General features: G+C 36.7%; 1 protein-coding gene across 1 annotated transcript; it reads right to left on the reverse strand.

The window, feature by feature from the left end:
* Nucleotides 1-343: 343 nt before the first annotated feature.
* Nucleotides 344-26121, reverse strand: ugt8 (UDP glycosyltransferase 8). The gene is made up of 6 exons (XM_051905231.1): nucleotides 25935-26121; nucleotides 15579-16405; nucleotides 10489-10631; nucleotides 7344-7420; nucleotides 4966-5185; nucleotides 344-3176 (listed from the first exon to the last, which is right to left on the reverse strand). The coding sequence occupies exons 2-6, from the start codon at nucleotides 16401-16403 to the stop codon at nucleotides 2816-2818; spliced, it is 1626 nt and encodes a 541-aa protein (XP_051761191.1). The 5' UTR covers nucleotides 16404-16405; nucleotides 25935-26121; the 3' UTR covers nucleotides 344-2815.
* Nucleotides 26122-26502: the final 381 nt, after the last annotated feature.

Below are 26502 nucleotides of genomic sequence, written 5' to 3' on the forward strand. Positions count from 1 at the left end.
TATGAAAAACAATGGAGGAAAAAACATCGGTTTGAAAAAAATTCAAAGTGCTTTACCATTTTCACAGGATAGCGGTAGTGAGCAAAGCATATCAACCTGATAGCACCGAACGCACATTCAAGAACATTTTGCATTATAAGGATTATCATTTAGACACAAGTATCAATGAGGTCATGGGAAAAACCGAGACTTTAGGACGGTGGAACTTAACACCACGTATGTGCCCTGTGACTTTCAGACTAACTCGCTGAATTTCCATTGGTGTTACGGGTGGCAACATCTTTTCTTATCTGTGTACATCACAATCAAGAGAGAATCATCAGATGACAAGAATAAGCAAACAAAATTTTTAATGTTTATTTAGCATTAGTGTTTTTGTTTGTCTTTTTATGTACATGATAACACAGACACACGTGAAGTCATTATGAAAAAAAAAAAACTCCTGCAAGCAGCTTTTAACAACTAATTCTACAAGGACTCGATCAGGAAACAGGCTACAAGTGACAAAGAAAGGCATTGATGTACTCGAAGTGAACTGGAACATTGGTCTTAAATTATCAGTATATAAAGTGAAAGCTGGGCACAAATAGGCTCGAGCAACCACATTCAAATGTACATGCATACATGTTTCACATACAAAAACACTATCTATAACCACTCACACATACACACACAGCCTTTAGTGTTAGAGCCCTTCTGCAGCTTTTTCCTCTGTTGTTAACCATCTAATATTAATACTGAAAATCATATAAAACAAACAACTACAAAATAATTATAATGTTCAAATTGTGCGAGAGTGCGTCACTGTTTCACCAGTCATAGCTCGGATGCATTTGCAGCCAGTGTATTTTCAAGTATGGACAGTCTAAAACAGTGCTTGGCTGAAGAAATGCTTTAAACCTCATGGTAAAAACAGTTTCCAATTTTTATGACTCCAGTAATTCTTCATTTCAGTTATTTTGGTTGATTCTTAGAGTTCTTAGGGTGATTTGCCCGTGATGGTGTTTGGTGATCTGGGAAAAATATGGTTTATCTGAACAGTGGTAGAACTGCAGTTCTAATGTATTATACAACACTTTTCAAGAACTGACAACCGTTATAATCTCCACATAATGCAAATAACTATGCCTACTGGCTTAAATATGTCCACAATTTCATAGTCATTCATAAAAGCTTCACTGTAACGTACATACCACTTTGTATTTTGATAAATCAAGTGCGTTTCAAATGTTGCGGTGCATTTAAAACAATTATACATTTCTAAAATAAGACTATTACTGGCAACAGTTCAGTCTGACATTGAGTTGTAAAACCAGCATGTGATTTTATAACAAGTTGTCCAGTGGCATTTAAAAAAAAAAAAAAAAAAAACCTCTGAGGGTGAGAATGCACTTTAACGCACAAATAATTTGCAGAAGTTCTGTTTATTGCCACTTCAAAACATATTTTTAAAAGTTGCACAACTAAATGTTAGATTGAAATGTTACCAAAAAAATATTGCCTTTCATAGAACGTCAGTTGATGAAAAGAAGCAATAGAGCACCATGGGATATGTTAATTACAGTACCAAAATCCTCCAGGTCACTCTAGGCCTATTGATCTGTGGGAACATGCAAGCAAACGGTTTTTTGCTTTGATAACAACACTAGACTGATACGCGTTCTAATAAAAATGTAGTTTGTTTGGGACATTTTATGACACACAGGCACTCACACATACAAACTACTGTATACCCCCTCCTCTGTTTAAAAACAAAATTATGTTCCTCCTAAGCATGATTTGCTTAATGAAAGAAACTATACAGTAAAGATGAACTGAGTGCATGACTTAAAAACCTAAACATCCATGAAGCAGCAGAATAGTATGGGTAAATGGCTTAATTGAAATAAAAAGTATCATTTTGCTCATTTGAACCCAACAAGAGGACTGTGTGAAGGGGTTTTACACATGATCTGCACCCTTCTGAAGAGAAACTAAAGTTGTGCTATCAATTCATTAAATGACACTAGATGAGAACAACAAAACAAAAGGGGAAAAGTGGTAAGTAGTGATGTAGTGATGCTCTAAGAATGTTAGTATACCAGTATACTGCCTCCAAATCCCAAATTATTGTAAATGGAAGCAAGATTTGAGGTTTAACTATCCTCAACAAAGGCTCTAGCATTTTGCATAGCTAGCTAGCAACGTAGCAACTAGCAGCATTAGCTGAGGTTGTAAGTTAGCAAAACATGCTAGACATAGTTAAAGATTAAGGCAAGGCTGGCAACATAAACACTAGCAAATATGCTAGCTTGCTAATGTCCAAGAATTAACATTGCTGAAAAAATGAAAATGAAGTAGGGGCGGAGTGCGTGAGACATAAATATAGAACATAAACTAAATTCAATACACAACAGCCAACAGTGCTCTGTGTGCAAAAAGTATGAAATTTCTATAAATAGATAGAGAACTTTGATGTATTTGGATGTAGTGAAACCTGATGCCCCATAATAGCTTCTTGTTAAAACCACAAATTTCTAAACTTCAGAACCATTGCTTTTTCCACAAGGATAAAATCAACATTCAGGACCAATGAACAACTGAACATTAACTCCATTCAATGGGAAAAAAACATCTTCAGGAGTTTTCCATTTATGTTTTCTGGTTTCCTTCCATTCTTCCTTACTTTGGCTTCCTACTTACAGTTCATTGTTATAATGGTTGGTTTGTTTCTTTATTGACCCATGTACTTATTTCCTGGATAGGCCCTGCTCTGAGTGAAGAGTAGTTAATTCCTCTCTTTAGTAAAGCGTTAGTGTTGACTTCTCCTAGTGCTTTACTTTAGTTTCTTCTCTGTACTTCTAACATGGCCATTTTTTTTGTGCTTGCCATTTGGAATTCCATTATGACAGTGTCCGTTCACCTTCTCCACTGGAGATGAACCGCGCCCCATGCGTGATTTGATGCACTTGCCTATTCGGTATAGGCAGTAGCCAAGGAGAAGCAGGCACACTCCTATCACCACGGCGACGTCTAATAAGAAGTACTGATAGGTGGGGATCTCGTAGACTGCAGAGCGGAGGTGATCGGCGCCACGGTGACGGAGTATATAGCTAATCCAGTAAACCGCCCGACTCACTGGATGACCAGGCTGATCTTTATGAATCTGAGACAGCAACTGTGCTCGCTCACGATACCTTAACAGAAAGAGAGATGGAGAGGTTTCAGAACAAGTACATCACCAACAGGATGTTGATCTTGACCACAAGATGGCACTGTACCATAGTTTCTCTTCCTAAACATATATAATTCTTCAGGTTTGAAGTTCTATGAACACAATCAGCAAGCAACTTGAACAAATCTGATCTTCACCTTTTGTGAATGCAATTCAGATCTATTAGTTAATAATAAATCCTAATAAAAAAGGTATTTTCCATACAGTGGAAGTAAATGGTGCAGTCGCCATCCTCTTTCATTTTATGGAAAAAACATCTTGGAAATTCTGCTAAATCTATTTCTCTATTTTCTAATTATCTATTTGCTAAATGTATCATCTATTTTTTGTGTTTCAAGCAAGAAAGAAAGTCATACAGATTTTGAACAATATAAGGGTGAGTAAATAATGACAGAGTTTTCATTTTGGGGTGAACTCTTTAAATAGATCTCTTTAAAGGTGCAATATGTAAGAATTTTGCAGTAAAATATCCAAAAACCACTAGGCCAGTGTTATATATTTTGTTCACTTGAGTATTTACAATATTCCAAATGTTTCCAACTATTTGTAAATCGTGAGAAAATTGCAATTTTAGCCAAGGCTCCGGGACGTGTGAGGAGTCGCCTGTCAATTGCGTCATATCCGCGTTACCCTCGGTTTCTGGTTTTATTTTGTAGAAACCATTGAAACACCAAAGACGCTTTAATATATTGCATGTTTTAATAGACAAGGGAACAACTGTTTTGATATATTTATAGACAGAAAACTAATTATTGTTCTATAGCTCAACACGTTTAGTCTTATTGCTTTAGGCTAACATAGCATAATCAGATGCAGCTTTATTTTTAGTAACAGTAAAACAGAATTTTCTCCATCATACAATACGTTTTGAAATTAATTGCATGCCATTTATCAACACAAGCCATCCAGCATTTAATATGATATTCTAAAATCGTGTCTCACAGCAGCCACCGAGTGAACACACAGAGTAATGTTATAACATCATTTTCAACACATTCAAATGTATCTAATATGATAAACAGAGCTGTGTTACCTCATACTCATGACCAGAAAAGCGGAAGCAGCGCCGGCAACTGTGGCATTATAAAAGTTTCGCTGCTCGCGGTGTGTTGCATTCGTGTCTCGTTAACAATCGCTCCAGCGGCCTCGTTCAGCTCCCACAACACTCGGCCCTGCTCTGCTTCATACTACAGTAACGTTAACAATCGCATCCATGAACATGATTTCTTCCCGAGTCCTATCCCGATTATTATCCCCCGGCTGTGAGGTGAAGACCACGTGTCCCAAGATTCCGCGCTCAAACTTGGTGTCATCAAGCTACGCCTTTGTTTTGAATAGGCGACCTCTAACAGCGAAAATTTATTTTGAATAGGCCTCTGTTTTGAATAGGCCTCTAGCGGACAGAAAATTCTACATATTGCACCTTTAATACAACTGAAAGCTCTAAAATTCAGTCTCTAGAACCTATTTTTAGACTATGTTCCTCTTTGGCTCCATTGGATTTGTTAAAACACTATGGATCTGAAAATATTGACACCATTGCAGGGTCTTCAACAGGTCTTGTTTATCGTTAAACTTAAGTAACCCCAATTCCACAGTCATTAAAGATTAATCTGGCTGTGTGTGTGGGTTTGGGTTTGTATTACCTGTTTTTTGACAGACATTGTACAATGACTGCAGATAGTGTGTGTGAGTACTTAAAAATGCACTTTATTCATTTTATACAGGCATTTTATACACACACGAATTACCTTTTGTCTGTAATGACATTAACCATGGCAGTATAAAGGTCATCCTCACTCATCCTTTTCCACTCAAGCATTATGCCCATGCCTTTGGCCTGAACTCGTGTCATGGTGTCATAGTGATCTCCAAACAGCGGAACACCCACCACGGGCACACCGTGATACATGGCCTCATAGATGCTGTTTAAGCCCCCGTGGCTCAAGAAGGCCCGTGTGCTTGTCTGTCCTGTGGGTGAACAACAGATACAATGTGAGAGAGAAAAAAAAATACAATTATATTGAAAAATGTGCAATTTACATACAAATACTATGAATCCCTGAACATTTACCATAGTTTCTGCATTGCACTCGTCATTTAACTGTGGTATTTTGAGTGGGACCATAGTAACAACAGGGTTACTGGATAGATGGATCCTCTTTACCATGGTAACAACATGGTTTTATACAAACTATGTTATTTTATATGAAAAATACCACTATGAAAAGTAGATTTTACTTTTTCAGAAGAAAATGCGAGTGGTCTTTGTCTTGGTGGCACAACCTAGGGTGTTCTGGGTGGTTATTGGCCCATAATGATCACCTTATGATATTCTGTCTCCTTCATTTTAACTCTAAGTAACTGATTTTCCCATTTTATCATTTGTCAGTCTGATTGCTTAGAAAAGTAAAGGCACACCTGTCATTGATAAGTGATTAGATGTATAATTCACGTATAATGCATAAACAGTGTGAGATGAGTTACACACCCAAAATCAATATTGAGGGTTTTGTATTCAGGGAACAGTAATAGTGATGTGTGCCTCACCAAATTCCCAAAACTATAAAATAAAAGTGCCATAATTCTAATAAAAATAAAAGTTAACAAGCTTGATCTAATAGTAAGCAGTTTTTCATTCAGTTGCTTCTGTCTGAACATGAACCAGTCCTGGCCTTTACACTCGTTCCTCCCTGTGCATGCTAACACTTCTTCCTCTGAATGAGTCACAATGAACAAAGAGATTTATTGACCCTTTCAGAGTCGCTGGTTGTACATTAGCTCATCTAGTACTCTCATATCTCTTTAAAAATACATTTAAATGACACATAGGAAAATCAAAGGGACATTTGCATACTTTTTTTGTAAATTTGTCCGAGGTTTCTCACGGATAGGATGGGTGTGTATCACTTTCTCACTGGTACTGACATGAAGCAGGACTGTTTCATTTTATGAATAAAGCTGAATACAGTGTGTGTAAGTGCATTTCAGGCTCTGATTTAAATGAAAGTTAAATCGTTGCTGTTTACTGTGACAGTTTTGACCATGGGTCACTGATCTTGAAGTTCAGTCCAGCTGAACCTCAAACAAGTAAGTGTTTGTGTTAAACTGCTGAGGGTCCTCAGAGAAGAAATGCCTTGGGTTCATCCTGTCTATCGACTTTGTGTATCAGACTTTTTTCTTGTTGTTATCTCTAGTCGAATGAGCAGACCAGACTAATGGAAGACCAAAGCACAGGATGTATCAACTAGGTCATTCAGAGAACAGGAAGTGTGGCGGACAGCAGAAAGACATTGAGAGAAAGAGAGAAAAGACAGAATGATGGAGACAGAAAGGTCTTCTGTGACCTCAAGCCCATGGTGCACAATGAGACAGAAAATCATTCACACAAACAAACACGCAGGCTTTGTGTCCTCTGATACAACAGAGACATTATCCAAAGAGATGCAGAAAAGAGCAGTGAGGAGGATGAGCTCTCTCTCTCCCTTACACACACACTAATAAAAATAATTTTCTAATTAAGCTTTCCATTATAAATCTCTAAACAGCCTTAAAACAAGGTATCTTTTACTTGAGAAGCAAAACTGCATAAAAGTTTTGTAAGATTTTTGAAGATGGTTATGAAATCTTTTGATTTGGACTTCCTGATTTACAGGAAAACAGGGATATTTTGAAATATTATTATAATTTAAAATAACTGTTAATAAAAAAAAAAAACGTAATTTATTCCTGTGATGGCAAAGCTGAATTTTCAGCAGCCATTACTCCAGTCTTCAGTGTCACGTGATCCTTCAGAAATCATTCTAATATGCATATTTGGTGGTCAACAAACATTTCTTTACAAATATTTTAATATTAAATATTAATATTTTTTGAGGATTCTTTAATGAACAGAAAGTTCAAAAGCACAGCATTTACTTGAAATACAATACTTTGTGAAATGAAAAAGTGTCACTTTTAATCAATTTAATGTATCCTAGCTGAATTTATTTGAAGTATTAATGTCTTTTAAAAAATAGTAGTGTATGGAAGACTGGAACAAAAATTCCTTTGTTTTTACAATGCAGAGGGAACATGCAATGTAATTCAAATGTAATTTTATTAAGTGAGAGATAGGATGTATACTTACCCAACAGGTCGTTCTGTGGCATCCAGTCCACTAGTTTAGTATTGTTGCCAAGATTGGGGGGAGGAACTCCGGAGAACCTACAGAGAGATTAAATTCGGTAAGATACAGGTAGCTCATTTTTTAAAACATTAAAAACCTTTTAGGTCATCTAGGGCTAGTGAATGAGACAATTGTCAGCTGACAAGAATGAAGAATTTGTTAGTTATTCAAATCATCACAGATACACTGTGAGATCAGGGAACTGAGGTATACTGGAAAAAATTACATTAGAGACATAGAGTATGAGAGAGACAGAGACCAAATATTTTGCATGCATAGATTAGTTTAATAACAAAGCTTACATTCAGAAGGCAAATAAAAAGCTAAAGATGAAAGATGATCAACCAGCACCAATCAACCCCACAGCTTCCTTCAGAGCTTATAAAGGCTACAAAGTACAGTAATGCATGCCATATTTAAAAATATTTAAACAAGAACAATAACCATTATACTTTTGAGCATGTCACTGAATGCAACATGAAACTGTATTCAAAACCATTTGACTATGTAAAGTGACAGATTTCCAAATAAAACTGAATATTCAAAGAGCAAAAACTATGTAGGATGGGACCTGAAAGTTGAAGTCAATTACTGTGGTAACAATTGGTATAAAAGTATAGAAAGGCTGCTTTTCCTACAACAGTCACCTAAAACAATGGCAAAAATATCTACAGTATAATGCTATTGGTTAGCAGTTTTTGCTGACCACATGGCCTAGGTGACATCAGTGGAAAAGGAAATTAATTTCAGATTACGACGACAAACATTTATTCTTTAGAACAACACGCACTGATGAATTGTGCTCAAGAACACCAGGAACACACTACTGTTCAAAATTTGGGGTCAGTAAGTTTTTTTTTAAAAGACATTTAATAAGTTTTTTTCAGCAAGGATGCATTTAATTGATGAAAAGTGACAGACATTTATAATGTTACAAAAGATTTATATTTAAAACAAAGGATTTTTTCCTATTTTCTATTCATCAAAGAATCTTGAAAAAAAGTATCATGGTTTCCAGAAAAATATAAAGCAGCACAACTGTTTTCACCACTGATAATAATAAGAAATTTTTGTGATAAGAAATGTTATGCTGAAAGTCACATGAACAAACAGAAAAACAGGTCTCATTGCATTCGCTTAACGGAGAAAGTGTTAATGGCAGTACGAACTGACGACGATCTGTGGACTTCTAAGGTAATCAGCTAACCTAGATAGTATTGTAGATAGTATTGTAGATTCTAGATAGCATAAAGAATTCTTTCAAAACCATTAAAAAAAATCTTACAGACCCCAAATCAACTTTTGAAAGGTATGTGTTTTGAGAAATTAAATAGCCTGGTCAACTGTAATTTCATGTTAGCTTTAAGAAATAAATACTGTAAGTCTTTGGATATCTGCTAAATGACTAATTAAACCAACAACAATAGTTCTTCAGTGAAGATTACATGAAGCCTTTGCTTTAAAGTCTGGCTTAAGACTTAGTAAAGCTCCGGGATATGTCTTCTCTGTCACTGGTAGCCAAACGCACATAGCCTACAGGCCATTATGTGCCAAACCTAATGACAAATATTCTACAGTTACCAAGAAACCTGACAGCAGTCAGTGACTCTAATTACCATTACTAAAACGTATGCACATGTCAGAGAGAGAGAGCTCAGACCATATGTTCATGACGTAACAACAGTGGTATATTTTTGTGGATTACTGGAGTGTGTTTGTCTATCTGTACATTGTATTTAGCTGGTATGCGTGTGTTCCCTGGGCATTTCTACTCCCAACAGCATCCTCGTTAGTAAAGTCTTGCCATGGCACATTTGCTTGAACACAAGAAAGCAACTGAGATTATATGGCATGACTACAGGAGTCATGACAATATGAATGCCTATGACAACAAAAGGTGCTGCTATTTATAAGCAATTAGGAAAAGATAAAGAGGAAAGAACTATAAAAAGTTTTTTTTTTTTAAATGTAGGCATAAAGAAACAAAATTCCCTCAATGAGATATTGAAAGTTTACACTTTTCCACTAGCTAATATATATATTAAAAAATTTCTTTCATGGCAGGAAATGTGTGCTGGTTGCTCTTTTCCATGCCATTATTACTCATGGGGACTGAGGCTTTCAAGCTTCAAAAAGGTTGCAAAATTATCATAATTACAGTATCATTAAAGTGGTTCTATATTCATAGCAAAGTTGAATTTTGGTCTATTCCTCACACAAAACTATCATATGACTTTAGATGACTTGAAATACAGCACATAATATGAACTACTTTTAGATAGTCCCCATTCATTGTAATTAAAAAAGGAACCAGTACAAATCTTTAAAAATTCCAAGTCATATAGGTTCATAACATGAGTAAATAATGACAGAAGTGTGATTTTTGGGTGAACTACCCCTATTAAACACAATTCCTATATAATTTAAGGTGAGAGTTTCAAAGGCAATTTGTATACCATTTTAGAGACCATTTGTCTCTGAGCCCATTGTAATGAATGTGTATTTCTGAAAGTCTTAAACACAACATACCACAATATAAAATTATGATCAGAGTAATGATTACATAATCTTTTACAGATTGTCTTTTTAAGATTTTAATTTCACTGGATTATGACCTGTGAACTACCACTACATCTCGAAGGATGAAGTGTCCCTCCACCTCCAACTAAGGAAGAAGATTTGTTGGTGGAAGTAGATTTGAAGGATTTATTGGTGTCTCCAATTTGGAGATATAGTTACTTCTTCAAAAAAACAAACACACTGAGATTATTTCTAATTATTGACAACTCTCTCAGTATAACAAGAGAGTCTGTACATACTATATGACAATCTTTTAGTGCGAAATGAATTCATGAAGTTTTGCATTTCGAAACCATTAGAAAGTCCAACAAACCATCAGATCATTTTGAATGAGGGTTTACTGGTTTGGAAATGGAAAACAAAATAGATAGTTGTAGCCACAGGCTTATCAGTGGCCCGCCACCATATCAGTTGCCAATGGATACTTTGTGATAGAAAAAACTTTAATGGAATGATACGCAGGTGATCTGATCTGTTGGTAAAAATGGTTCACCGATCTCATGAATGAAGGAATGAATGGCAGTACCTCCAGATGACTCTCTGGGGTAGACGGCTCAAGGCTCCTGCAAGTTTCTGAGCAATGTCATCTGACAGATACTTCACTCCTGCACCAAACGACACCACCACGAAACCATGTTCATCTGTATCCTTCACCCAGGCTTCAAACTCCTGTACACACAGATCGAATATAACACAGTTCAACAGTCCATCTATGAAATTTGTGCTGACTATATTCGCAAGACACAGCAATTCATCATTAAATGGAAATCAAAAGCCAGACCAAACATTTCAAAGGATTGCATATGTTTCATGGTAGATGTTCATGTGGTAGCATATCAATTAAATGGTTTAATTTGACACTAAACCATAATTTTAAATGACTAAGTGTTTTCAATGACTTAAATGTCAAAGTGACATTGTTAACGTACATCGACAAAAGTAATTTCCTGATTGGTAGAAATTCAGTATCAGTGTTCACCAGCACATTGCAACCTAGTTTGTCCAAGGCTTAAAGACATTACTTATAACTTTCAATTCTAAACAAGTGAAAACATTTTGTTCATAATATGAAATGGTTTTAAGGTGTGGACATGTCTCAAGCTACTTTACCTTTGCCATAGACATACTGCATGTTTAGGAATCCCTCAACCTGAAATATTCATTATTAAGATTTCTCAAAACCTGTTTTGTCAACCACAGAGAAATGGCATTTTCAAATAGCACCAATGGTTATGTCACTACTATGGAAAATAGAATAAAACATGGTGTACACATGGCAGTGTCTTTCTTAAGCTAGACTTTAGACCAGGTGTGTCAAATACATTTTAGATTTATTAAACCATTGGCACATCCACAGAGAGCAATCTGGAGCATATAAAGTGCAGAATGACTTTATTCTGCTTTAATAAACAACACTGAGTAAGTCAAAATGGAAGCATATGAAATTTACTAAAAGAACTTAATTACATATAGGCTACATGTAGTTAGCATACACATTAACAAAACAAAATAAAGATAACTGTTATATAAACCACCTAAAGCAGAACATTACCACAAAGTTAAGCCTAAAAGAAAACACTGTATGGCTAATATTAAACATCAAAGTGGAAAAATGACAAAAAAGACTTCATATGATGAATGCTTAAGAGTTATGGTAATTTACGAATGGGAATATTTACTGAGACTGTTTATGTACAGATGTATTTAATCTTTTAACTTTGTGAACCTAATGATGACATCATGTCAGTAACCTAGTAAATTTCACACAATATGTGCCAAAAGTTACCATAAAAAGGACATGGAGTTACTATCTGTAAAGCACTGTTTACACAGAGCAAACATAACCAGAAGTTCATCCACTTAGAAAACCTATTCTCAAACACAAACACACACAAATTTAAACAAATTTACAGCTCAAATTAAGTTAAATTATTATGAGTAACATGTAAGAGCTGTAAAAGTGTTCGTTCATATTTTAGGATTTAGCTTTTGATTTTTATATTAAACATTGCTTTAATATCAGATTTTTATCTGGCATTTTTTGAATGAGTAAGGCTTTGTGTTAGCATGTTAGCATCTATGAAAGCTTGACTGAGGCCTATTACAATATTAGCAATGCAATTTTCAAACTGAAAGTGCATTATGGTAAGCAAAAAGTGCATTGTTGACAATGTAGTGCAATTTTTAGCAGAAAGAAATATAGTACTAATGAGAGTGTTAGCCTTTCGTGTTAGCAGTTAGCATAGGCTCAGAATGAGCGGGGTTTTGTGTAAGAACTGCTTTCTTGCTGTCTGAAGCAGTCCAGCTGCAGCTGAACAGCCTGCATTGGCCTGGCACTGACTGTCCGCTCCTCACACACTGGTCTCAGTGTCCTTCATACACACCCGACAATGGGCACATTTACTCACACACTCTGCACTGACAAACACGCTATTTGCATTATGGCTCCACAGCATACAATGAGGCCATTTGGGCGCTTGGTATTCCAAAAGTGCAAGCTTAGGTTCAGAACCCCCCACTCCTATTCAATGGACAGCTCCGCGCAATCACCCGCACTGATAAGAATGGCCTTTGTGAGCATAACGTCCTTATAGCAAGATCAAAACTTCATATAATTCTGAGTGAAATCAGACTGAACACAGAGATAATAACGACTTAAATACACTGGATATTTTCTTAATGTTTATATAGCGCCATTTGCATATTGCACATTTTCACCACATCAGGCCTAATGAATATTAAAATGGAAGGTGGACCTAGGTCACTTGTTAGAGTGAGTGGGTTGTGGCATTTGTGAGGCTGAAGATCAAATGAAAATGAGGTTCCTGCGTCAGTTGATCCCCATTTCATGACGTCATTTTCTTGGCATTCATGAACACAAGAGTCAAAACAGTTGATTGTGGAGCAGACAAACACATGTTGGTATTCAAATTGATACAAATATACTGTTTATAAGCTTGCCATTTAGAATGTGAACTAGTAGGAGAAAAAATGGCATCTACATTTGAGCCTACTTTACCTTTCCAGGACTAAATCAATAGGGATTAATGAGTGCAGTAGCTGCATGTTTGCCTGGTGTTCTGATTTCTTTATTTTTTTTCTTTTTAAAGCCGAGCTACTGAGGATGCCATGTGAACACTATGGTGTTTCATTTGAAGAAGCAGGAACAACACATTTTCTTTCTACTTCTGCGTTGGAAAACAGAAGATGGTCACTGTTCTGTCTTTTCCCTCATAGAAGTTTTGGACACCTGATGTCTTCCCAAACATGAGTCTCTAGACTGTAAAAGATAATGATCACCGCCTGACTTCTTGATGTGTTGAAAGAATTTTCTCAAGAGTCAAATCAAATTTGAGATCATCCACAACAACTTTGCATTTAAATAATCTTTCCCTGTTGTCTTTCGAACAGGAATTAGTGGATTTTATCTTTAATAATCGCTCTCGAAGCCTTGTCATGTAAAAGGTACAGCCACTGAGCTATATGCTATAGTTTAGGTGATTTATTAAATAAGTTATTTATTATTAATATTTGTATGTTATTGTTTTCAGTGTTTTTGACCCATGTAACTCTAAATAAGCTCATGACACCAAAATTTTAGAGACCAGTGAAATCACAATTCATTCTTCCAATTCGGGTACCACAGCAAAAACTACTTAGCCTAATATAAAGGTCAAACATTATTAAAGACAAGTGAACAGTCAGTAATACAATAAGAACAACTAAACAAATTGTAACAAATAGCACAAATAAAAACAATAGGCTAGAAAAAAGACAAATTAATTAAACAGTGCTTTAAGGTTTTTCAGGAAGGTCCAACAGTAGGTCAGATACAGAAACTGAAATAAAATAACACTACATAGTCTTCACTGTATAAATTAAATATAGATTACTCCTTATTAAAGTTACAAAAGTTATTTAATCAAGAGTAGTGAGTGATTTTTCTTTGTCTTTTGTTGTTTGATTAATATTAAATACAGACAGCAGCAGGAATATTAGGCTGCTGTCACTTATATCCAATATATTTAAGTGGCCTCCTCATTTTAAGATGGGACCCCACAAAAATAAAATTCTGGCCATGCCACTGCCTTAGAGTGGTAATATATACCCTTAAGGTACGACTATGGACCTCGCTCATTTCCATCGAACGGTACAGTTCAGTACAGTACAGTACGGTATGCAATATTTTCTGTTTCCATTGCAACTTTCCATAAGTTGTAAATGATACCAAAATACTGAACCGTACTGTACCACATTTTGGGACCCTTCTGTTGGGGTACCTAGCACAATAGTACCAATAGTACTGGTACCAAAAGGGTGCAGCTAGACTCACTGCAGAACGTTGATTGGTTGACAGAGAATCGTCACTTGCTCGTGCTACAAGGGGAATGACAACACAATACAGTTGCAACACAATAGCTGTGTCTCGTTTCGAAGGCTGCGTTCTCTTGAGGTCGCATTTGAAGGCTGCATACATAGAGGCGGTCTCGTTTAAGAAAAGTAACCGTTAGATTGCAAAGTAAGAAAGAAATTACAGTATTTTACACCTCATGAGGAATAACAGTCAATTTTATTACGGTTAATTTTCTTAAATTAGACATCCTCGATGACATATGCAGCCTCCAAATGTGACCTCCGGAGGATGCAGCCTCCGAAATGAGATGCAGCTAACACATATTTTTCGGCTGTTTTTCATTGCAGCCTTCAGCCTTTGCTCAAACAAAGCTGCTGTATGTCCTCCATTGTTGTTTACTGTCACTTTCTTCTTCACGCGAGAATGACGTCGATCGCTACTCTCCGGCATACATCACACCTATCAAGCAAGGGTACTGTTGGCGGTAGAAACACAAGCTGGATTAGGGTTTACCGTCCCAAATCATACTGTACTGTACTGAACTGAACCGCAGTGCTCGGTGGAAAGCAGCCATATGATACATAGATGACACTTTAAGGGTACTGCCCCAGTGACAAGCTGTTGTAGCCCTAAAGGTGCAATTTTTGCACATTTTCTCTGACAGTGAATGCTAAGGTGGCTTAGCAGTGCATAACACAATGAAACTAAAAAAGCAAACATAAGTTAACACACCAAAGGTATATACATTTTGTAACAAAACGTTCCTTTCTCAGCCATCATAGTGTTCAGTGTTAAAGCTGACATTCATGCTAGCAATTCAAGTGTCCATAAATACTACAACTAAAACTAAAACTCATCACCTCTAGTATAAAGCCAGAATGTTAGTATTAACACACCCTCTATGGTGGCCAAAAAATATCACTATAAAATGGGCTGACTGCACAATAGCTTTGAGTGAATTGGCCCATATGGGGAGTTCAGTATTGTGGCTTGGCTCATTCAGCTCTAACAGTGCCATAGATATGGATGACTTAATTTAGCGTTGTGGTAGTACTCTAGCATTTCCATTGTGTTGTGACTTGTGTCAGACTTGGTTCCACTGAGTGTTAACTTATGTTTGCTTTTTAAATTTTTGTTGTGCTGTGCACTACTGGGCCACCCTATTATGGTACCGATATCTTGTGCATCCCTAAAAGTGAGTAGGAGGAGTAACATAGCAATGATTAGAGAATGTGTTAAATATAATAGCAGTGGTTTCTTACCTGTGGCAAGGGGTTGGGGGGTTTGGTGAGGATGCCCCCTACATACACAACATGTGGCAAAGTGGGACGTGGGAACTCCAGTGCCAGGTCAGTACACAGCATCCAGAGTCGACTGTTCTGAACCAGATCATGCATGGACACCGATGGCTGGATGTTGTACTTCCTCATGATGCGATCATACTTGGGTAGAACCAGGAACTGGACACCAAACCTGGAAACCAGGTACACTGCTGTGTTAGCTACCCGTTGCAACAATGACATACGGTCCGTTAGTAGAGAGTTAAATTCTGGGACGTAAGACAGAGGTGCTGGTGCCCCAACTTCAGCAGGGTACCACAATCCTGTGCTAAATACTGCGTACTGGACACCCAGGATGTGAGCTATGACAAATCCACACATCTCATTGGGATCAACGAGCAGGAGGTCAAAATGTTCATGTTTTAGCTGCTCCATGACAGAAGCACTCCCAACAACGGCATCACAGTTTTGAGAATAGTGGTCCAGGATGTCAAAAAGCTCCAGTGCTGTGAGACGCCCCGAAAAGATGTTGTGAACTTTTGACTGGAGGAAGTCGTCGGCTGAGGTGCTGTTAAAGATTCCAGGGTAGCGCTGGAGACGATAATGGTTGGAAGGTGGGATCTCCCGACCTTCGGAGACCAGGAAAACTGTGTCGTGGCCCTCGGCGTGGAGAGCAGAAGCCAGGGTCTTAAAGATATACAGGTGGCTCTCAAACATAATTGGAGGAACTACCACTATCTTAGCTGCCCAGGAGAAATTTGTCGCTAAACACCACATTAATGTGGCAAGCAGGAGAAAGGACTTCATGACTGTAGAAAGAAAGAAAGAAAACATTATTAGTGACTCTTTCGTCTATTATTAACCCTACTGAGCAACTACATTAATAAGTACACTGTTTTAACATCTTAGCATCCATGAAAGCATAACTGAGGCCTGTTACAATATTAGTAATGCTAAGTAATTCTATGTCCAAACTGAAAGTGCATTATGGTCTTCTGTTAGCATTGCAGTGGAATTGTTATCACAAAACAACAAATGGGATTAATGGTACAGTTAGCTAACAGTTAGCTGTTAGCATAAACTCAAAAAATTATATTTTGATACTGTTCACTTTATTTAAACAATTCATTTTGATTTAACACCCTTGTTTCTAATTCAAAGATAAAAAATGAATTTCGCTGCTAGTTCAATTTACTTAAAACAAGTTAATTCGACGCAATTCTTTCCAGATGTTTTCACAACTTAATTTCATCAAGTTTAACATGAATGGCTACATGAATGATTTTAGTTGTTTCAATAGCATCACTGAAAACAGGAACAGGCTTTTCGCTACCCGTCATGCTGGATAGGGAGAGTAAATGATCAAATAAAGTGATATTCTATGCATTTTTAATCAAGATGATAAACTGGAGAGACTTGTTAATGTTCTATCATGCTGGTATTTAAAAGAGTTTCTGTTTTTAGGGGGTTACCATTGTGGTGAAGTGTAGAGCATGTGTTGGGACCTGCTAACAAGAACTTAAATTGTTCTAATAAAATAATTTAATAAAGCCACTGCTATGAGAATGCCATGGATGTAATTATGATGCAACACCCAAAAAGGAAAGCTATGTTAAGCTTGTTAGTATGTGTTAATATTAGCAGCTATACTCCAATATATCTAACTTTAAATTAAATCATTGACAGTGGTTCCATGTGATTGAATTTGATTGACTGATGTTATTTCTACTCAAATACTTCAGGTAGGATGAACTTGATTGAAACAAGTTATTTGGACATGTATATTTAAATTTAAGTTTACTCAATTCAATTAAGTTCATCATACATTATCATTACAAGTATTTGAGTAGCGATAGCATGATTCCATTATGTGGGACCGCTATCCATAATTGAATTGAGTTAAGTTTAAAGTATCATTTTTTTAGCGTAGCCTCAGAATGACCTAGAGATTGTTTACATAATTAACTACTCAAAATAGCAATCTGACACATATTAAGTACTGTTGCGTTAACCAAAGCTGAAGTGCTGAAAAATAATTGTTTTTGTAAACTGTAATTGTTAATGATTGTTGCTAATTTTACTGTGTTTGTAAATTTTATGAGCTCTGACCATTCACCTGAATCATAGCTCAATAACAAAGCCTTCGCATAGTCATAAAAACGCACATTTTCTAAATCATCAAATGGATAGCATTTAGAACCAGAGACCGATTCAACCCGCATGACCAGGACACCCACTGTGTACTCTGTGTGTCATAGCAAATGTGCGTCATGACTGAGGTTGTATGAGTGGGCCTATGACACTGTAGATTATTTTCTCTATTATAATGACCAAGGTTCATTGTGTTATCTGTAAGCATACACATAATTCACTTTACCTTTACATACATATTTCACAAAAAATAGCTTCCTTGTGTTCCCAACTATACTGAAAAATGTATGGGTTCACTGCAAGTCCTATTTGTTTTTCCAAATTTGATCTTTAGAACTGTTAATAGTCAAGGCAAGTTTCCCCACACTCTTTTCAACAAAACGAACACAAGGAAGAATTATATTTCATAATTTTTATTTACATGCAGAACAATATACAATAATGAACAACATTTATATATATATATATATATATATATATATATATACACACACACTACTGTTCAAAAGTTTTTGAATCGATTGACTAAAAGAGATCGTTTTAACTGAATCACGGAACGTTATTTTTGCTATTAAAGTTTAAATCAGAGACATTAAAACATCTCTGTTTTAGAGGAATAGTTCACCGAAAAATTAAAACTATCCCATAATTTACTCACCCTCAAGCTATCCTAGGTGTATATGACTTTCTTCTTTCAGCCGAACACAATCGGAGTGATACTAAAAAATATCCTGGCTCTAATTATTAAACGTGACCCTGTACCACAACAACACCAGTCATAAGTCGCACGGGTATATTTGTAGCAATAGCCAACAATACAATGTATGGGTCAAAATTATTGATTTTTCGTTTATGCCAAAAATCATTAGGATGTTAAGTAAAGATCATGTTCCATGAAGATACTTTGTAAATTTCCTACCGTAAATATATCAAAAATGTATTTTTGTGAGTGGATATGCGTTGCTAAGGAGTTCATTTGGACAACTTTAAAGGCGATTTTCTCAATATTTTGATTTTTTGCACCCTCAGATTCCAGATTTTCAAATAGTTTTATCTCGGCCAAATATTGTCCTATCCTAACAAACCATACATCAATGGAAAGCTAATTTATTCAGCTTTCAGATGATGTATAAATCCCATTTTCAAACAATTGACCCTTATGACTGGTTTTGTGGTCCAGGGTCACAAATAGGCATGTGACGGTATCACATTTTTGTGTTGCGATTAATTGCTGAAGCTTTTATCACGGTATATGGTATTATCACGATATTGAAATAAGTTACAAAAAAAAGTGTCGTCATACTATAACAGGTTTAAGAACTCTTTTGTAATAACAAAAAAAAACTCTGAATGTTTAAATACAATAATACAATACACAAAAAATATATAAAGTAAAATTTTCAAACAGATTAAAGTGCAAAAGAATTAGGCTATAAAGAACAACAGGTAACACTTTACAATAAGATCTCATTATTTAATCCATTTAATGCATTAACTAAGATTGAGCAATAGCTAATCTAACTCTAGTGGGTTAATAAATGCCTTCTGAAGCGAAGCGATGGGTTATTGTAAGTAAAATATCCATATTTAAAACTATAATCACAGGCTTCCAGCAACGGCTGTACACACGTTCATGAGAGGGACGTATGACTTTGCTCCTCTTCCTTTATATCAAATTCCTTCAACATTTTTCTTTAAAACTTCTCATTTTAGACTTCTAATTCGTGACCGCCATTTTGTTTTCCTCTATCCGCTGCGCTTCTGCATTCATCAATTCTCACCTAAGCTTACGCTACTCCTACGTCAGGTGAGAGGTCACCCTTCTGCCTGGAACTTGACAATCTCATGAACATGAAAAAAGATAGTCATATACACCTGAGATGGTTTGAGGGTGAGTAAATTATGGGATAATTTTCATTTTCGCGTGAACTATCCCTTTAAAACTTTCATACCTCTAAGTGTATTCTAATTACATGTTTCTCAAGAATAATTAATGCCCAAATAAAATGATTCACAATGTTGCTTAATGTTATATCACCAAAAAATTACTGCGAAGTGTATACAGTATCTTACAGAAGTGAGTACACCCCTCACATTTTTGTAAATATTTTATTATATCTTGACATGTGACAACACTGAAGAAATGACACTCTGCTACAATGTAAAGTAGTGAGTGTACAGCTTGTATAACAGTGTAAATTTGCTGTCCCCTCAAAATAACTCAACACACAGCCATTAATGTCTAAACCGCTGGCCACAAAAGTGAGTACACCCCTAAGTAAAAATGTCCAAATTGGGATCAATTAGCCATTTTCTCTCCCCGGTGTCATGTGACTCGTTAGTGTTACAAGGTCTCAGGTGTGAATGGGGAGCAGGTGTGTTAAATTTGGTGTTATCGCTCTCACTCTCTCATACTGGTCACTGGAAGTTCAACGTGGCACCTCATGGCAAAGAACTCTCTGAGGATCTGAAAAAAAGGATTGTTGCTCTACATAAAGACGGCATAGGCTATAAGAAGATTGCCAAGACCCTGAAACTGAGCTGCAGCACGGTGGCCAAGACCATACAGCGGTTTAACAGGACAGGTTCCACTCAGAACAGGCCTCGCCATGGTCGACCAAAGAAGTTGAGTGCACGTGCTCAGCGTCATATCCAGAGGTTGTGTTTGGGAAATAGACGTATGAGTGCTGCCAGCATTGCTGCAGAGGTTGAAGGGATGGGGGGTCAGCCTGTCAGTGCTCAGACCATACGCCGCACACTGCATCAAATTGGTCCCAGAAGGAAGCCTCTTCTAAAGATGATGCACAAGAAAGCCCGCAAACAGTTTGCTGAAGACAAGCAGACTAAGGACATGGATTACTGGAACCATGTCCTGTGGTCTGATGAGACCAAACTTATTTGGTTCAGATGGTGCCAAGCGTGTGTGGCGGCAACCAGGTGAGGAGTACAAAGACAAGTGTGTCTTGCCTACAGTCAAGCATGGTGGTAGGAGAGTCATGGTCTGGGGCTGCAGGAGTGCTGCCGGCACTGGGGAGCTACAGTTCATTGAGGGAACCATGAATGCCAACATGTACTGTGACATACTGAAGCAGAGCATGATCCCCTCCCTTCAGAGACTGGGCAGCAGGGCAGTATTCCAACATGATAACGACCCCAAACACACCTCCAAGACGACCACTGCCTTGCTAAAGAATGTCTCCAGATCTAAACCCTATTGAGCATCTGTGGGGCATCCTCAAACGGAAGGTGGAGGAGCGCAAGGTCTCTAACATCCACCAGCTCCGTGATGTCGTCATAGAGGAGTGGAAGAGGACTCCAGTGGCAACCTGTGAAGCTCTGGTGAACTCCATGCCCAAGAGGGTTAAGGCAGTGCTGGAAAATAATGGTGGCCACACAAAATATTGACACACTGGGCCCAATTTGGACATTTTCACTTAGGGGTGTACTCACTTTTGTGGCCAGGAGTTTAGACATTAATGGCTGTGTGTTGAGTTATTTTGAGGGGACAGCAAATTTACACTGTTTTACAAGCTGTACACTCACTACTTTACATTGTAGCAGAGTGTCATTTCTTCAGTGTTGTCACATGAAAAGATATAATAAAATATTTACAAAAATGTGAGGGGTGTACTCACTTCTGTGAGATACTGTATGTATATATATGTATATATATATATATATATGTATATATATATACACATACATATATACACACACACCATTCAAAAGTTTGGGATCGGTAAGATTGGTAAGAAAAATACAGCACCAATTCAGCATATTAGAATGATTTCTGAAGGATCATGTGACACTGAAGACTGGAGTAATGATGCTGAAAATTCAGCTTTGCCAACACAAGAATAAATTACATTTTAAAATATTTTCAAATAGAAAACAGTTATTTTAAATTGTAATAATATTTCACTATATTACTGTTTTTACTGTATTTTTAATTAAATAAATGCAGCCTTGGTGAGCAGACGAAACATTAAAAATCTTACCAATCCCAAACTTTTGAATGGTAGTGTATATAATTTTTGGACACATCAAAAATTCTGTTTTTGTTGCCTGTCAGAACAAAGTCATTTTAACCTTAGAAATACAATAAATCAGTAAAAATGGTTCTCAGGAAATGTCTGCATGCCTTAACAGCCCCAGACTTTAATAATAGGTTTAAACAATCCCTAAGGTGGTTCTCATCTGTCATCTTTAGCCTCTCTTTAGTCTCACACCTTAATTAAAGAACAGAACCTACAGCAGGTCATGAGCCTGGGGATCCAATAAACAGGTGCATGTGATTGTGTGAGGGAAGAAAGACAAAAATACACACAAAGGTAAATCAAGAGGCGAGAACCAAAAGGTAATGAGAAAGAGGGCTTTTTATTCTGTTAATGAAGTCTCCATTTTATCTCTGTGGACAGGACCTGTGTCATCTGGGTTTATAAACTGCACCCTTTCAAACTATTGTACTTTTATTTGGGTGTTCATTCAAATGAAGTTAGTCAAAAGTCTCTATCCTTAGATAGCTAAATCAACAGTGTGCTGCATGAAAAAATCTTCTCTAAAAACAAAAGCATAGTCCTTATCAGTAAAAGTGGAAGCTATGAATATTGCTGTTGTGTTTAAGATTTACAATCCGCTCTGTTCCCAAATTATACAGAATGATTGTCCTTAAAGGGATAGTTCACCCAAAAATGAAAATTCTGTCATCATTTACTCCCCCTCAAGTTGTTCCAAACCTGTATAAATTTCTTTGTTCTGCTGAACACAAAGGAAGATATAATGACTATGGTAGTCAATGGGGGGCGAGATCTGGTTGGTTACAAACATTCTTCCAAATATCTTCCTTTGTGTTCAGCAGAACAAATAAATTTATACAGGTTTGGAACAACATGAGGGGGAGTAAATGATGACAGAATTTTCATTTTTGGGTGAACTATTCCTTTAAATAATAAGACAATAAAATAAATTTATGAAACTCCTACCTGTAAGTAAGAAACAGGTGTTTAGAGGTTTTCAGACACAGTAAAGCTTCAGTGCGAACAAGTAGACTTCAGAGGGTATGTTTCCCCGGCCATATAAGCCAGCTGTTGGGGTATATTTCCCATTTCTCTTGCTTTTAAATGACAGCTGTTGTTACTACCGTGACCCTTCCACCATTTGGCTCTCTCAGTTTCAGGTGGGCTATCACTATTACAACTTTTTTATACCAGACTGTTGACGGTTGCCATGGCAACCCTGCCAGAGTCAAGCTGTACCCTAGCAACGTCATAGCTTGTATTACTAATGGATGGTTCAGGTTTCCTGCCCATAAGAAAGGAGAATCATTCGCTATTAAACACATGGAAAACGTTGAGATGAACGATAAAGCTGATAATGTGATCACATTGTCTAGGCTGCCAAATAAAAATAAACTTGATAAAAGTGTACTCTCTTGATTACACTACCGACTATTAAACTGGATTCAAAATCAACCAGTATTCCCTTTCATGACAAATACGATACTGCTTTTTGACATCATAATAACTGCATGATCATTGGACTACAATAATAAAAACATAATATGCCCTAATACTGGTTAATATATTGTTGTTATTACATTATAATTGTGATCAAAATGTTTTAAAAAAAAAAATATGAAAATAAAAAAGTAATTACATTAAATATTGGTTATCGATCTATCTCAAAACTGCCTTTCAAAGTCCTTAATAACAAGTGAAAAAAAACCCAGGTTTTGAAGTCACTGCCAAAATTTAGACTAATATGAATTTGTTTGTCATGTACAGCAGGTTAACACCTGCATACTTTTATGAAAACATTATTATACTGAAGGGTATTTGTGATTTAGAACAAACCAACTCTTTCTTCATCTATTCATAAACAGAAACAGTAACATTTCTGAGAGAAACACTGCATTTTACATTCAAATAGTGTATGTGTCAGATTTAAGCATTTAAACATGAACTTTCTAGGAGTCGGGGGAAAGGTTATTTACACAAGCAGGTATGGCTTGATGATATCATCATGCCATTTTACATGCCTTCGAGACTTGAAGTCACATTAACACACGTGCGTTACAGTCAGGTGACACATTATGACGACTATGCTACCTGATAAGGGCTAATGAATACCCAGACAATCAATCAAAGAGCAAATCCATGCATGAGGTGATCAGAGTGAATACATCTTAGGGGTTATCTGGGTTTCTTTAACCATGAATGGGGGATTTCCCCACTCATGAAAAAAAAAGCTTATTTTATTTATCAAACAAGGCTTTAAAAAATCATATTTTATGTGCTTTTTATTTTGTTTTATTTTTGATACAATAAGCCTGGACAAAAGGTACAGGACTCACCAAATGAACAGTGGTGAATAACCGTGACAAGGCCTTTTTTCTGGTAAATTAGGCAACAAATGAACTTGATCGAAATCTCTAATGTTCCACTAGGGTCACACAACTGACACACCACAAACAAACTGACACACCAGTAACAACCACATTCCAGGACCTCACATGGTAAAAAAGACCATGCAACTTAACAATTCAGTTTCAGAGCTTAATGTTGACAACAAACCCCCATCGAAGACCCCACTAAAGACACTACATACCTGGAAAGAATGACGTTAGTGAGAATAAGTGATTGGCTAATGGATGCTTTGCGTGTGGTCGGCGAGTTCGAATGGACTTTCAATATGCAAAGAAATGCAAAACCCGCAAGACCACATCCTTTTTAAGGAAAAGATGTCCTCTTTTCTTACAAGATGACAAACAGCTGATTTTATCTGACAGTAAATGCAAATGTCATGGAAATCAGATAAAATTGGTGTGTACTTAAATAATATCTAACACAGAGACTTAAAGAAGAAAAAGTCTCTGCCCTAAACAAAATCATTAAAAAAAACTTCTGCGATCACACCATTTCAGATCAATCCAAGTGGTTTTCACTAGAATTGCACAATATACACACAGGCATCAGGACAGCAGACTGTAAGGTAAAGTCCAAACAACAGACGCTCATAGCAACAGACCTAAACTGGCCTAACAGGATCTTCCCTCCCCCCACTTCACACATTTACTATGCCCTTTAAATGATACTGCTTTGACAAGATGGAAAATATGAATGAGAATGAATGCTGCATAAGTGCTGGAAGTTTTCATATTACACATTAAATGGGACACTCCCCCAGCACTGAAGTGGGGACAATGTAAATCACATATTATGTTTAGAGAGAAACTGTAAACTGTGCAGAATATTAGCACAGTTATGATTGCATTCACCAAGTTGATCATGCACGTTTTTTGGTCTGGAACTATTAGGTTATTAAAAAAAAAAAAAAATGTATGATTTGAATACACATGTTTTATAATGAATCTATTATCAATTTCAGGCACGGTGAGACAGTAAAGTGTTTTAGTATTTTTTATTGGTTACACGATTTGACATTTAGGACCAATTATTTTGTGTGTGTATATCTCACCTTGTACATTGACCCCTATAGGCTAACCTTATGTTACTTTATATAATCTAGTCTATTTTGTGAATGTCATTACGTAAGAATTAAGGCATCTCACAGGTTATAAAACACGTCGTTGAGAAACCATAAGTATTTCAACCTTTATCCAGAAACGTTATTTTATTATTAGTAGTAGGCTAGTAGTAGCATTTTACAACAAAACACATCGAAGACTAGAAGAATATTTATTTCATCATAATTAACATTATCGCTTTATTGTAGGTTTTTAGATCGATGTTAAGCAGGAGTTGAATGTCAGTCTTACTGCAAGATGCCCCCTGCTAAACTATCGCTCGCCAGTTAAATATTGATGAAGTGGGCCGGTAAAAGTGAGCAGGTAAATCTTTAGATCACGTCCCAAATGCTCACTTGTTTCTAAATCTTCAGGAAACGATTTTAAAGACGTCATGTGACGGGTAATCGATCATATCATGATACAGTATCATGAAAAAAAATAATAATTTCGATTTAACTCCGAGACTTCAAAACACGTCACATGCAGGAGCAGCGCGAGCACTTTTAAATGTCGTGCAACTCCACAAAACAACACAAAACACAAAGGTCACACCTAAGTGTAAGCTTCCTGTAAATAGTGAAGGCTAATTTACCCGCACTAACTGAATGTTGCGCGTTAACACCTGTTTCTAAACGGAAACGCCGCCCTTCGCCGCTTACCTGTACAGGTGAACCCGGTAAATTCGGTGTCCTAATGTATGTGAAATTCCCTCAATCTCCTTAGCCTCTGACGCTTTTACATAAATCCACAAATGGTGTTGGCCGGTTAAAACTGCCCGTTTGCCACAACAGGCGAGGTGGTTTTCCCAGTGGCTATGAGATGAGGCGTTGTGTATCAGGCTCCAGGGAGGGCGGGATATACGAAACCTCAACTCGCAGGGAGTGGTCGAGTCAAGGCACTTGAAAACGCAAGAACAATAGACTTCGGCCTTCCAGATCCCCTGGGAAGCTCAGATGCGTTGTTTGCTTTTTCGACACAGGTATATTTGCATTTGAGGAGCGTTATTACAGCGCTTCAGTTTAGGCAGAGCTGTTATAAATATGATGATAAAGACTTACAGAGATCATTGACCACTTCTGAAGATAATAACATCACTCTACCTTTAACGTAAATTTGACAATAAACACTAATAATAATAAGTCTGTTGAGTGCGTAATAGTTGTTTAAAGTTATATAATAATAATAAATAATAATAATTTCGAGGATTAATTAAGTGTTCTGTTATGA

This window comes from Ctenopharyngodon idella, chromosome 1 (genome assembly GCF_019924925.1).
Source record: "Ctenopharyngodon idella isolate HZGC_01 chromosome 1, HZGC01, whole genome shotgun sequence".
NCBI classification, from domain to species: domain Eukaryota; kingdom Metazoa; phylum Chordata; class Actinopteri; order Cypriniformes; family Xenocyprididae; genus Ctenopharyngodon; species Ctenopharyngodon idella.

Bases quoted from the DNA above. Each gene is read 5' to 3' on its own strand.
- ugt8 (XM_051905231.1), bottom strand. From the start codon at position 16,403: ATGAAGTCCTTTCTCCTGCTTGCCACATTAATGTGGTGTTTAGCGACA. The intron at 7,421-10,488 runs GTACTGCCATTC...ATCTCTCTGTAG, and splicing joins CCCCAGAGAGTCATCTGGAG to GTTCTCCGGAGTTCCTCCCC. The intron at 3,177-4,965 runs GTAATTCGTGTG...CTTTCTGTTAAG, and splicing joins AATGTCATTACAGACAAAAG to GTATCGTGAGCGAGCACAGT.